Source organism: Salmo trutta, chromosome 18 (assembly GCF_901001165.1).
Source record: "Salmo trutta chromosome 18, fSalTru1.1, whole genome shotgun sequence".
Lineage (NCBI taxonomy): Eukaryota > Metazoa > Chordata > Actinopteri > Salmoniformes > Salmonidae > Salmo > Salmo trutta.
In genome coordinates, this window is record NC_042974.1 from 8,364,945 (window position 1) to 8,379,562 (window position 14,618).

Here is a 14,618-nt window from a genome sequence, read left to right on the forward strand (position 1 = left end):
CAGTTACTATCCTCTATTAGTTACAGTTACTATCCTCCATTAGTTACAGTTACTAAGTTCTATTAGTTACACTTACTCACCTCTATTAGTTACATTTTATCCTCTATTAGTTACAGCTACTAACCTCTATTAGTTACAGTTACCATCCTCTATTAGTTACAGTTACTAACCTCTATTAGTTACAGTTACTAACCTCTATTAGTTACAGTTACTATCCTCTATTACTTACAGTTACTATCCTCTATTACTTACAGTTACTATCCTCTATTAGTGACAGTTACCATCCTCTATTAGTTACTGTTACCATCCTCTATTATTTGCACTTTCCAACATCTATTAGTTACACTTTCCATCCTCTATTAGTTACAGTTACTATCCTCCATTAGTTACAGTTACCATCCTCTATTAGTTACAGTTACCATCCTCTATTAGTTACTGTTACCATCCTTTATTAGATGCACTTTCCATCCTCTATTAGTTACAGTTACTATCCTCTAATTGTTACAATTACTATCCTCTATTAGTTACAGTTACTATCCTCTAATTGTTACAGTTACTCTCCTCTATTAGTTACAGTAACCATCCTCTATTAGTTCAACTTTCCATCCTCTATTAGTTACAGTTACTATCCTCTATTAGTTACAGTTACTATCTTCTATTAGTTACAGTTACTATCCTCTATTAGTTAGTTACCATCCTCTATTACTTACAGTTACTATCCTCTATTACTTACAGTTACTATCCTCTATTAGTCACAGTTACTATCTTCTATTAGTTACAGTTACTATCCTCAATTAGTTACACTTTCCATCTTCTATTAGTTACAGTTACCATCCTCTATTAGTTACAGTTACCATCCTCTATTATTTACTGTTAACATCCTGTTTGTCATAGGCATCGTAAGGATTGGACCAAGGCGCAGCGGGTATAGTGCTCATCTTCTTAATTTATTTAAAGATAACACTTAAACAAAATAAACAAAATGACGAAACAGTTCCGTAAGGCAACACATGCTATACAGGAAAACAACCACCCACAAAACACAAGTGAAACAAACCCCAACTAAATATGGCCTCCAATTAGAGGCAACGACAACCAGCTGTCTCTAATTGGAGGTCCTACCAAAACCCCAACATAGAAATAGAAACTAGATTTAAACATAGAACATAGAACCTAAACCAAAAACACCGAAACACACAAAACAAACACCCCCTGCCACGCCCTGACCAAACTACAATGACAAATAACCCCTTTTACTGGTCAGGACGTGACACTGTTAGCTACAGTTACTATCCTCTATTAGTTACAGTTACTATCTTCTATTAGTTACAGTTACTATCCTCTATTAGTTACAGTTACTATCCTCTATTAGTTACAGTTACTATCCTCTATTAGTTACAGTTACTATCCTCTATTAGTTACAGTTACTATCCTCTATTAGTTACAGTTACTATCCTCTATTAGTTACAGTTACTATCCTCTATTATTTACAGTTACTATCCTCTATTAGTTACAATTACCATCCTCTATTAGTTACAGTTACCATCCTCTATTATTTACAGTTACAATCGTCAATTAGTTACAGTTACGATCCTCTATTAGTTACAGTTACCATCCTCTATTAGTTACAGTTACCAGCCTCTATTATTTACTGTTACCATCCTCTATTAGTTACAGTTACCATCCTCTACTAGTTACAGTTACCATCCTCTATTTTTGTTACAGTTACCATCCTCTATTAGATAGTTACCATCCTCTATTAGTTACAGTTTTCATCCTCTTTTTAGATTGATTTAGAAATAGCGGCATAGCGCAATTTCACAACGCCCCCCGCAAAGTTCAAATAAGGTGTTACATTTTTGTTGTTGTTGCCACAGGCAGATATTTTTTTTGTGCAGTTTTACAGCTAATCTCATGCTATTTGACACATTTTGCCATGATGCTGAGAGAAGATGTTGCTGTTTTAGTACTCAGGGATTCTTGAAAGATGGTACAATCTTATTTTGATAAACATAAGTATCAGCTATCACACCATGTAAAGGATCAACCTATTTATTTTTTCTCATAAAATGCAACTTACCTGATTTATGTCAACTCTGTCAGACACCATGAAAGCTATTTCATTTTTACAATTATTGTCCAGCAAGTGTTTCAAGGTCTTGATTGTTTAATTCTAACATTCGATTATGCAAATATGTAATACAAACCTCCAAATGTATTTTTGTTTGGTTTTATAGCCCTATTATATACTCCAGAGGTAATTTTGTTAGCATTTTGGCATGTTTTTCTCAATTTAGAACATGAAACTGCATTGGTAAGGCAAGCATTATCCCTTAGGTCTAGCACAGTAAATACTTCAATTGTTTAAGCATATCGCAGAACTGTGATTACAGTATTTTTTCAGAATATTGACAAAGAAAATCAATCTTAAAGGGGTTAGCTATCAGTGATGAAGTTGACAAGCCGACAGTGTCATGTCCTGACCAGTAAAATGGGTTATTTGTTATTGTAGTTTGGTCAGGGCGTGGCAGGGGGTGTTTGTTTTATGTATTTCGGGGTTTTTGGTTTATGTTCTATGTTAGTATATTTCTATGTTTGTTCTAGTGTGTCTATTTCTTTGTTTAAGTTTCTTGGGTTGACCTTCAATTGGAGGCAGCTGTTCCTCGTTGCCTCTAATTGAGGGTCCTATTTAGTAGGGGTGTTTTTCCATGGGTTTTGTGGGTAGTTGTCTCCATGTATTGTCAGTGAACCTTACAGGACTGTTTTTCGTCGTTTGTTTAGTATAAGTGTTTTTGTTTTTGTTTTCTTCAATAAAAGAAGATGAGCATACATATACCCGCTGCGTTTTGGTCCACTCACTACGACGGTTGTGACACAGAGTTGACAACAGATTCTCAAAACAGACATATTTTTTGCCTCTAAAAATAAACTTCAATACAAACATTTGTAAATATGGACAGTTATTCATCTGAAAGTCCCCAATAAAAACATAACCATTCTATCAGATCTTTAGCACTCTGACGAGGTTGACGCTAGAATTTTTTAGTTGTTGACGGAGTTGACAATATGTATATTTTTTCTTCATTTTTCTCTGCTAATTATTTGTTCAAACCACTTAATTTGGTATCGCGTTATTTGTGTTGTCAGTTAGCGGCATCTCTGGACAGCTTTATGGAGGAAAATCCTGTTCAGAACGGACTCAAAGAACACATCACTGTCAATGAGGGGTCCTAGGCTCCCTTCCCGTGGGCGGCCTCAGCTCTGCCTTAAGAAACTGCTACCACTTCAACTTTAACACTGAACAGGCGCTGACAGAAAACAAGCTAAAAATACACATATGCACACACACCCACAACCACACACTGACTGTTTTTACTGTAGTTTGGTTGTTGTATTATTGATTTATTACAACCTGGCATCTTTAAGATAATTTAATAACTTTAAACTACCAGTAACTTGACACAAGTTGAAATATGCTATTCACTAGGTGGTGTGTGTGCATGCTGATGTGGTGATGTGTCGCATTGACTTTCTGTTAGCACCATCTCAAGGCAATGGTTTATTCTATAATTTGTATAATTTGCATTCTGGCACCAGTCATGTGGTTTTACCGTTAACCTCATCACTGCGTGTGTGTGTGGGGGGGTTTGTGTGGGGAGGAAATGCAGCCTGGTTTCTTTCCATTAATAGTTGACCTATCTGACCTCCATGTCTCTCTTAGTTTCCTTTACACTGCCTATTCACTTTCACACACACACACACTCTCTGTCTCTCTCTGTCTCTCTCTCTCTCTCACACACACAAACTGGCTGTCTCTCTCTCTCTCTCGCTCTCTCTCTCACACACACAGACACCTACACACACTCTGTCTGTCCCTCTCTCTCTGTCTCTCTGTCTCTCTGTCTCTCTCTGTCTCTCTCTGTCTCTCTCTGTCTCTCTCTCTCACACACACACTGACTGTCTCTCTCTCTCTCTCTCTCTCTCTCGCTCTCTCTCTCTCACACACACAGACACACACACACACACTCTGTCTGTCCCTCTCTCTCTGTCTCTCTGTCTCTCTGTCTCTGTCTCTCTGTCTCTCTCTGTCTCTCTCCCTCTCTCTCTTCCGTTCTCTTTGTCTCTCTCACTCTCACACACTGTCTGTCCTTCTATCTCACACACACACACATGCATGCACACATGAGCACGCACGCACACAGCCCCACACACTGATTGTACAAAGCAATTACAGAAAGACCCCAGATTATGCAAATGTATTGGACAGGATCGCAGAGTATGAATGTAGTCTGTGAACTGGGGTGTTAATGGATTATTGGATTGGCATGTGCTGTATAGCCAAGAACATTTGCATGCAAACAAACAACACAGGTGCCTGACATTGGATGTAAATGTCACCGCTTCTAAAGGCTTGTCAATGTTACTGTGTGCCAAAGTTCTCTTGACCACATTCTACCACATACACTTTTTGCTGCACATGGTCTTTATTGACAATGAACCACTCTGCTAGAATGGCCTGCTTATGATGGGTCTAATCCTGCTGTAGTGTAGTGACCTGTTCCTCTCTCTCTGTCTCTCAAAATGACTGACACAGTGTGGTGGTCGGATACAGTAGTAAACTCTGGCTGTCCTGTCACCCATCCAGCCATTATATACCTGGAGCCTAGACCCTGGTTAGACTCTGGCTGTCCTGTTACCCATCCAGCCATTAAAAACCTGGAGACTAGACCCTAATTCCTTCATCCCTCCTCTCTATTCCTAGTTCCTTCATCCCTCTTCTCTACTCCTAGTTCCTTCATCCCTCCTCTCTATTCCTAGTTCCTTCATCCCTCCTCTCTATTCCTAGTTCCTTCATCCCTCCTCTCTATTCCTAGTTCCTTCATCCCTCCTCTCTATTCCTAGTTCCTTCATCCCTCCTCTCTATTCCTAGTTCCTTCATCCTCCTCTCTATTCCTAGTTCCTTCATCCCTCCTCTCTATTCCTAGTTCCTTCATCCCTCCTCTCTATTCCTAGTGCCTTCATCCCTCCTCTCTATTCCTAGTTCCTTCATCCCTCCTCTCCATTCCTGGCTCCTTCATCCCTCCTCTCTATTCCTGGTTCCTTCATCCCTCCTCTCTATACAAATGATTAGATCATGTTAACACCTTAGTCTGGGTTCCAGCGGTGTATTTTATCTGTGCATGTGCTAGCATCAGCCAAGAGCCTCCCTCTTTATCGAGAGTGAAGTGAGTTCAGAACAACTGAAAGTATGCATCTTAGAAGTAGTTTTCACATACAAGCTTTATATATCCAAACTCAGAATCAAGTAGTTTTCCCAAAAATAACATGGTTGCTGTGGTAGAACGTTTATTTTGATTGGTGATTTTCTGCATTTATCAAAAGTCCCATCAGGTGGCCTGATTTCAGATGTGTTCATGGAAACAGGATCACTTGGGAAATTGCTCTTCTTGCAAACCATGTAAGCTTCTTAATCAAACTATGATATTCATCTGACTATCCACAATCATCATATTATTGTGTGCATGTAACCATACTCAATATGAAACACCCCAAGCTGCAGATGGCTTGGTTCCACTGTCTTCACTCCCTCCTGGATCCATTCATATGGCGTGCAGGTTCATTCCACTCAACCAATTTACAGCTATTTACTTCCTTTCCTCTTTCCCTGAAATCTTCAAAGCCTCAAAGCAATGTGTATGCAAATCACAGGCAGCTGGAGCACTGGGCTACTATACTCAACCTCAGAAGCTCCATTTTGCTTTGTAAGCACCAAACAACACACCAAGGCCAGGGCAGGATAGAAACCAGGCTCCTGGAGAATGGGAATAGGGTGAGAGAGCAATATATTAAATAATGGGATGGAGGGATTTGGGGCACTTGAAAGGATGGCTTGATCTTTGCCTTCCATCCCTCTGTCCTTGTGGCAGAGAGACGAGGAGGAGGTGGAGGTGGAGGTGGAGGTGGAGGAGGAGGAGGAGGAGGAGGAGGAGGAGGAGGAGGAGGAGAGAGAAAAAGAGACTGGGGGGGTTCAGCAGGATACATGTTCCTTGTGTCAGTGACGCACTGTATGAGTTGGAACCTCTCAAGTCTTTGGTCTAAGGTCCAGGACATGTCAGAGATTTCATACAATCAAATTGCCCAATGTTGGGACCCTAACGTTTCTCTGAATCTGGAGACAGTATGGCTTTATGAGAAAACCAAATGATCAGTGTTCCAATTGGGTCAAATTCAGGCTCTGATTCTGATTGTATGCGGTCATATTATCTTCTGCTGGAAAGGAGAGATTCATATTGTGCCAGATGGCAGGAAATCCTTTGATATACACTGACTGTGGCTCCTGCTCTGACTATGAACATGTTGATTGTGAGTGTGTGTGTCTATGTGTATATACTCTCAAAAATATATAGTGTATATACTTTCAAACTCTCACATTAAGTAAATGAGCCACATTCACAACAACATCATGTCCTGCCTTACCTCCAGTGTCATGTCCTGATGCTGTGTCAGAGGAGAGGAGGTGTTGTTCTCCACTGTTCTCATGTTCTAAGTTACTATGGGAACTGCCTCTCCTCCTTTATGGTTTTTAATTCATAAAGTATGAATGCAATGCAGAACTGTCTCGAGTGTACTCATTTGGTACAAACTGCATATTTAAATATACAACTTCAAGCACCATCAGTCATTTTTCTCACAGTTAACCATTAGGCAGTTATGACTTTAGAAAATCCCTGGGATGACCCTCTTTAGAAAATCACAGTCCTTATTTTCTCATTCTGCCAGCTTCTATTCTCAGCTTTGACAAGACACGTCCCTCTTTGCCTCACAGTCACAGTTAGACGGCTCCTAGCACCTTGAATAATGTTACATTTTTGCCTAAGGTTTTATCATTTTTTCCCTTAAAACCCCCCTAGAGTCGAGTTTCGTGGCCCCACAGAAATCACATTAGCATAATAAAATAATCCCCATCAAAATCTGTCAGTTTAAACTAGAGATATCAGTTCCAACACACCTGCCGATGTCGCACTTCCGCATCTGCGGTGAAAGGTGGCAGAGCCAGAGCGATGTTTGTCAGACCATGAGACATCCCGAAAATCGGTCTTCTCACTAAATCATCTGTATTGTCTGAATGGTTTGGCCTACAAACTAGTATGACCCCTCTATGGAAAGATGAGACTAATATAGGTACAGCCTATCTGCCAACTTGTGTCTGTAGCTTCCAAACTGTTTGGGCTACACGTGAGGTGAGACTCTCACGGACAACAAGATGCCAAGAGTGTGCAAAGCTGTCATCAAGGCAAAGGGTGACTACTGTATACTGTATACTTCTGTATACCACCCCTACCTTGTCACAACACAACTGATTGGCTCAATTGCATTAAGAAGTAAAGACATTTCACAAATTAACATTTAGGAAGGCACACCGGTTAATAGAAATGCATTCCAAGTGACTAACTCATGAAGCTGGTTGAGAGAATGCCAAGAGTGTGCAAAACTGTCATCTCGGCAAAGGGGGGCTATTTGAAGAATCTCAAATTTAAAATATATTTTGATTTGTTGAACACTTTCTTAGTTACTACATGAATACATGTTATTTCATAGTTGTGATGTCTTCACAATTATTTTACAATGTAGAAAAAATAAAAAATCAAGAAAACCCTGTAATGAGTAGGTGTGTCCAAACTTTAGACTGGTACTGTACATGTCCTTTTTTTGCTCTTGGACACCCACAGGCCTCACAACACTCATCTGAAGATCCCCTGGACCTAGTTTAACAAATGAATGGAAGTATAGTATACAGTGGCTTGCAAAAGTATTCACACCCTTGGCACTTTTCAAATTTTATTGTCTTACAACCTGGAATTAAAATAGATTTTTTGGGAGGGTTTGTATCATTTGATTTACACAACATGCCTACCACTTTGAAGATGCAAAATAGTTTTATTGTGAAACAAACAAGAAATAAGACAAAAAAAATGAAAACTTGAAAACTATTCACTATTCAAAGTCAATACTTTGTAGAGCCACCTTTTGCAGCAATTACAGCTGCAAGTCTCTTGGGGTATGTCTCTATAAGCTTGGCACATCTAGCCACTGGGATTTTTGGCCATTCTTCAAGGCAAAACTGCTCCAGCTCCTTCAAGTTGGATGGGTTCCGCTGGTGTACAGCAATCTTTAAGTCATTCCACAGATTCTCAATTGGATTGAGGTCTGGACTTTGACTAGGCCATTCCAAAACATTTAACTATTTCACCTAAAAACCACTCAAGTGTTGCTTTAGCAGTATGCTTAGGGTCATTGTCCTGCTGGAAGGTGATTCTCCGTCCCAGTCTCAAATCTCCGGGAGACTTAAACCGATTTTCCTCAAGAATTTGGCTGATGGAAACATGAAATGCTAGTACAATTTTATAAATGACGGCAGTCAATTTTATTATTCGACGTGGTTGGATCTTTTTGTGTCGGTAAAATGAATCATGCGAGAAATGGTGGAAATGCCGGTGGAAACGGTGGAAATGCCTTAACGTTCAAATATTGATATAATAACCATCATATCGAAGTAAACTTGTGTAGTCCTTCCACTACGACTTGGGAAAGCATACAGTTTATTAGGCTACAGATTAACTTCTTGGGGCTATGTGGGACGTTAGCGTGCCACCCGTGGCGCACCCTATCAACAGCAGGTGCATTTCAAGAGCGGCAAATTTGAAACCAAATAAATGTCAAAATTCAAATTTCTCAAACATACAACTAACTTACAGCCTTTGAAAGATAAACATCTCCTTAATCTAACCACGTTTTCCGATTTCAAAAAGGTTTTACGGGGAAAGCATAAAGTTAGGTTATGTTAGGAGAGTACATTGACAATAGCTGTGTGTAGTGTATTGTCGATTCAAAGACAGGCGTCACCAAAACCATAAAATCAGCTAAAATTATGCACTAACCTTTTACAATCTCCATCAGATGACACTCCTAGGACATTATGTTAGACAATGCATGCATTTTTAGTTCTATCAAGTTCATATTTATATCTAAAAACAGCGTTTTACTATGGCGTTGATGTTCAGGAAATCGTTTCCCTCCAATACCGGCAGTCAAGTCATGACAACAAAATAATTAATTAATATTAGAAAACATTGGTAAAATATTATATTGTCATTCAAAGAATTATAGATTTACATCTCTTGAACGCAATGGACTTGCCAGATTTAAAATTAACTCTACTGGGAAATCACACTTTGCAATAACCTGAGCACTGCGCCAGAAAAATACGCATTGCGATACAGACTAACCGCCATGTTGGAGAGATCTAAAATCGAAAATACTATGTAAATAATCCATTACCTTTGATTCTCTTCATCAGATGTCACTTCCAAAGAATCCCAGGTCCATAACGAATGTAGTTTTGTTCAAAAAAGCTCATCATTTATGTCCAAAAACTTCCGTGTTGTAGCACATGATCTAAGCCAGCCGGACTTCACTTCACATCACGAACGGAAAAAATATATTTACGTTCGTTCAAACATGTCAAACGTTGTATCGCATAAATCATTAGGGCCTTTTTTAACCAGAACATGAATAAAATTCAAGGCGGACCATTGGGTTCTCTTTTAAAACGTTTCGGAATGAGAGTACCCACCATCAACTTGCGTGCCAGGTGTCTAATGGGACATCGCCGTTCCAAAGCTCTTCTTCAGTCAGATCTCACTGTAGAAGACTCAAAACACTTTGTAAAGGCTGGGGACATCTTGTGGAAGCAATAGGAAGTGCCAAAACATTCCTCACCCCCTTTGTTTTTCAATGGTATAGGCTTAAAGTCAATTCAACACATCAGGTATCCACTTCCTGTCAGAATCTGTCTCAGGGTTTTGCCTGCCAAATGAGTTCTGTTATACTCACAGACACCATTCAAACAGTTTTTGAAACTTTAGGGTGTTTTCTATCCATATATAATAAGTATATGCATATCGTAGTTACTGGGTAGGATTAGTAACCAGATTAAATCAGGTACATTTTTTTATCCAGCCGTGAAAATACTGCCCCTTATACCCTAACAGGTTAAATAAGTTATGATGAACCTCACAGAGTGGGAAAAGTGCACGGTGAGCTTGATGCTCCTTTCCAATAAATATTGAGGGTATTATTCTGGTGACATGATGATCGATGCTTGGCTGCCGTTTGAAAAGTACAAATAATATTGCTCTTATCCATAATAATATTATAATCTAGACTAGCCTACCCACACTGTATCTGCTAGCTGTTGGCTAGAGGGCATGTGCCAAAACCAGAGTGGGTATATTCACTATACAAGGCAACGGGGTTTGTGACAAAACCATCAATAGAGTAGAAAATGTGATGGTAACCCATTTAACTTATATTTTTCTTTCGGTACATTGGAATTGAATGCTACATTTTTTATGTGCACTATGTCATCACACACAACCTTTTATCTGCAAAAAGTCAGTTTGATGGAAACATCTCTGGTAGGTAAATGCACATATTGTTTTATGCAGATTTTAGAAAATGATTGTCGCAATTTGATTGTAAACCAAGCTACAGAGACATAAATATTGTATCCATGAGTTCATCTGACTGGGGAAGTAGATAAAGGGTCTCATTGTCAAAATCCCAAAGTATTCCTTTAACATAATAATTTACAATTCATTTGATTGAGGTGTTTTAGTTAAGACTATTTAAGTTATGATTATAATTTTTCGTCCCCAATATTATTATATACAATTAATTTGATTGAGGTGACAACAGAGTACGGTTTGAAATGCCATATAACAGTAACTAAACAAGACAGAGTTTGTTTGTCAGTATCTTACCCTTCTGTAGCGCCAAGCTAGGCCAGCACTGTGGTGGCGCTTTACTGCCACCTAGTGACATTATTAATAGAACACTCATAGAAATACTAGAACAGGATTTTCTCTCCCTCTCTCCCTCTCCCCCTCTCCCCCTCTCTCCCTACCCTTCTACACACACCCTGTCACTGCACTAACTCTGGTTTCTCTTCTCCCCGTCCCGAGGTGTGTGTGTAACCACTGTTTGGGCAAGGTGTGTGTGTTAACCACTGTTTGGGTGAGGTGTGTGTGTCTTAACCACTGTTTGGGCTATCCTACAGGCAAGGGTCCGGAGACCATTTTTGCTGGTCAGAACCTGAACGATAACGAGTGGCACACGGTGCGTGTGTTCAGAAGGGGAAAGAGTTTGAAACTCACCGTAGATGATCTTCAACCTGTAGAAGGTACAACCAACCCCTCTCTAACAAACTGACTATGTTTTATATGTGTGAGACTTTTCAAGATGATCCTTTGGCCATTTATAGGTAAGACACTGGATTAGGTCAGAAAATCAGTCAGGTCTAGTCCATAATGTCTGATATAAAATCAGTCAGTATATACAGGTCAATATATACAGGTCAGTATATACAGGTCAGTATATACAGGTCAGTATACAGGTCAGTATACAGTTCAGTATATACAGGACAGTATACAGGTCAGTATACACAGGTCAGTATACACAGGTCGGTACATACAGGTCGGTACTTACAGGTCGGTACAAACAGGTCAAAAACACAGGTCAGTATTTACAGGTTAGTATACAGGTCGATATATACAGGTCAGAATATACAGGTCAGAATTTACAGGTCAGTATATACAGGTCGGTACTTACAGGTCGGTATACACAGGTCAGTATATACAGGTCAGTATACACAGGTCAGTATATACAGGTCAGTATATACAGATGAGTATACAGGTCAGTATACAGGTCAGTATATACAGGTCAGTGTATACAGGTCAGTATACACAGGTGAGTATACACAGGTGAGTATACACAGGTCAGTATATACAGGTCAGTATATACAGGTCAGTATACAGGTCAGTATATACAGGTCAGTATATACAGGTCGGTATACACAGGTCAGTATATAGAGGTCAGTTTCTACAGGTCAGTTTCTACAGGTCAGTATATACAGGTCAGTATATACAGGTCAGTATATACAGGTCAGTATACAGGTCAGTATATACAGGTCAGTGTATACAGGTCAGTATACACAGGTGAGTATACACAGGTCAGTATACACAGGTCAGTTTATACAGGTCAGTATATACAGGTCAGTATACAGGTCAGTATATACAGGTCAGTATATACAGGTCGGCATACACAGGTCAGTATACAGGTCAGTATATACAGGTCAGTATACACAGGTGAGTATACACAGGTCAGTATACACAGGTCAGTTTACACAGGTCAGTATATACAGGTCAGTATACAGGTCAGTATATACAGGTCAGTAAATACAGGTCAGTATATACAAGTCAGGATATACAGGTCAGTATACTGGTCAGTATATACAGGCCAGTATACAGGTCAGTATATAGGTCAGAATATACATTTCAGTATTTATAGGTCTGTATATACAGGTCAGTACACACAGGTCACTACATACAAGTCAGTATACAGGTCAGTATATACAGGTCGGTATATACAGGTCAGTATACAGGTCAGTATACACAGGTCAGTATATACAGGTCAGTATACACAGGTCAGTATACACAGGTCAGTATACAGGTCAGTATATACAGGTCAGTATACAGGTCAGTATATACAGGTCAGTGTACAGATCATTATATGCAGGTCAGTATTTACAGATCAGTATACAGGTCAGTATATACAGGTCAGTATATACAGGTCAGTATATACAGGTCAGTGTACAGGTCAGTATATACAGGACAGTATACAGGTCAGTATATACAGGTCAGTATACACAGGTCAGTATACAGGTCAGTATATACAGGTCAGTATATACAGGTCAGTATATACAGGTCAGTATACAGGTCAGTATACAGTTCAGTATATACAGGACGGTATACAGGTCAGTATACACAGGTCAGCATACACAGGTCGGTATATACAGGTCGGTACTTACAGGTCGGTACAAACAGGTCAAAAACACAGGTCAGTATTTACAGGTTAGTATACAGGTCGATATATACAGGTCAGAATATACAGGTCAGTATATACAGGTCGGTACTTACAGGTCGGTATACACAGGTCAGTATATACAGGTCAGTATACACAGGTCAGTTTATACAGGTCAGTATATACAGGTCAGTATACAGGTCAGTATACACAGGTCAGTATATACAGGTCAGTATACAGGTCAGTATATACAGGTCAGTATATACAGGTCGGTATACACAGGTCGGTATATACAGGTCAGTATACAGGTCAGTATACACAGGTGAGTATACACAGGTCAGTATACACAGGTCAGTTTACACAGGTCAGTATATACAGGTCAGTATACAGGTCAGTATATACAGGTCAGTATATACAGGTCAGTATATACAGGTCGGTATATAGAGGTCAGTATTTACAGATCAGTATTCAGGTCAGTATATACAGGTCAGTATATACAGGTCAGTATATACAGGTCGGTATACACAGGTCGGTATATACAGGTCAGTATACAGGTCAGTATACACAGGTGAGTATACACAGGTCAGTATACACAGGTCAGTTTACACAGGTCAGTATATACAGGTCAGTATACAGGTCAGTATATACAGGTCAGTATATACAGGTCAGTATATACAGGTCGGTATATAGAGGTCAGTATTTACAGATCAGTATTCAGGTCAGTATATACAGGTCAGTATATACAGGTCAGTATATACAGGTCGGTATATAGAGGTCAGTATTTACAGATAAGTATTCAGGTCAGTATATACAGATCAGTATATACAGATCATTATACAGGTCAATATACAGGTCAGAATACATAGGTCAGAATATACATGTCAGTGTATACAGGTCGGTATATAGAGGTCAGTATTTACAGATCAGTATTCAGGTCAGTATATACAGGTCAGTATATACAGGTCAGTATACACAGGTCGGTATATAGAGGTCAGTATATACAGGTCAGTATTTACAGATCAGTGTTCAGGTCAGTATATACAGGTCAGTATATACAGGTCAGTATGCACACGTCGGTATATACAGGTCAGTATACAGGTCAGAATATACAGATCAGTATACAGGTCAATATACATGTCAGTATATACATGTCAGCATACAGGTCAGTATATACAGGTCAGTATACAGGTCATTATATACAGGTCAGTATTTACAGATCAGTACACAGGTCAGTATTTACAGGTCAGTATGCACAGGTCGGTATATACAGGTCGGTATATACAGGTCAGTATACAGGTAAGTATATACAGGTCAGTATATACAGATCAGTATATACAGATCATTATACAGGTCAATATACAGGTCAGAATACATAGGTCAGAATATACAGGTCAGTGTATTCAGGTCAGTATACAGGTCAGTTTTCAGGTCAGTGTACAGGTCAGTATATATAGATCAGTATACAGGTCAGTATACAAGTCAGTATATACAGGTCAGTATAAACCGTTCAAAATACACAGGTCAGTATATACAGATCAGTATATACAGATCATTATACAGGTCAATATACAGGTCAGAATACATAGGTCAGAATATACAGGTCAGTGTATTCAGGTCAGTATACAGGTCAGTTTTCAGGTCAGTATACAAGTCAGTATATACAGGTTAGTATAAACCGTTCAAAATACACAGGTCAG

General features: G+C 39.2%; 1 protein-coding gene across 17 annotated transcripts in view; it reads left to right on the top strand.

Moving 5' to 3' along the window:
• Positions 1-14,618, top strand: part of LOC115152808 (neurexin-1a) — a 758,004-nt gene that overhangs the window by 346,286 nt on the left and 397,100 nt on the right. For all 17 annotated transcript variants that reach the window (XM_029697621.1, XM_029697623.1, XM_029697634.1 and 14 more), the window contains one exon: positions 11,120-11,242. In XM_029697621.1, the coding sequence (XP_029553481.1) occupies positions 11,120-11,242 (123 nt within the window). The remainder of the gene's footprint in view (positions 1-11,119; positions 11,243-14,618) is intronic.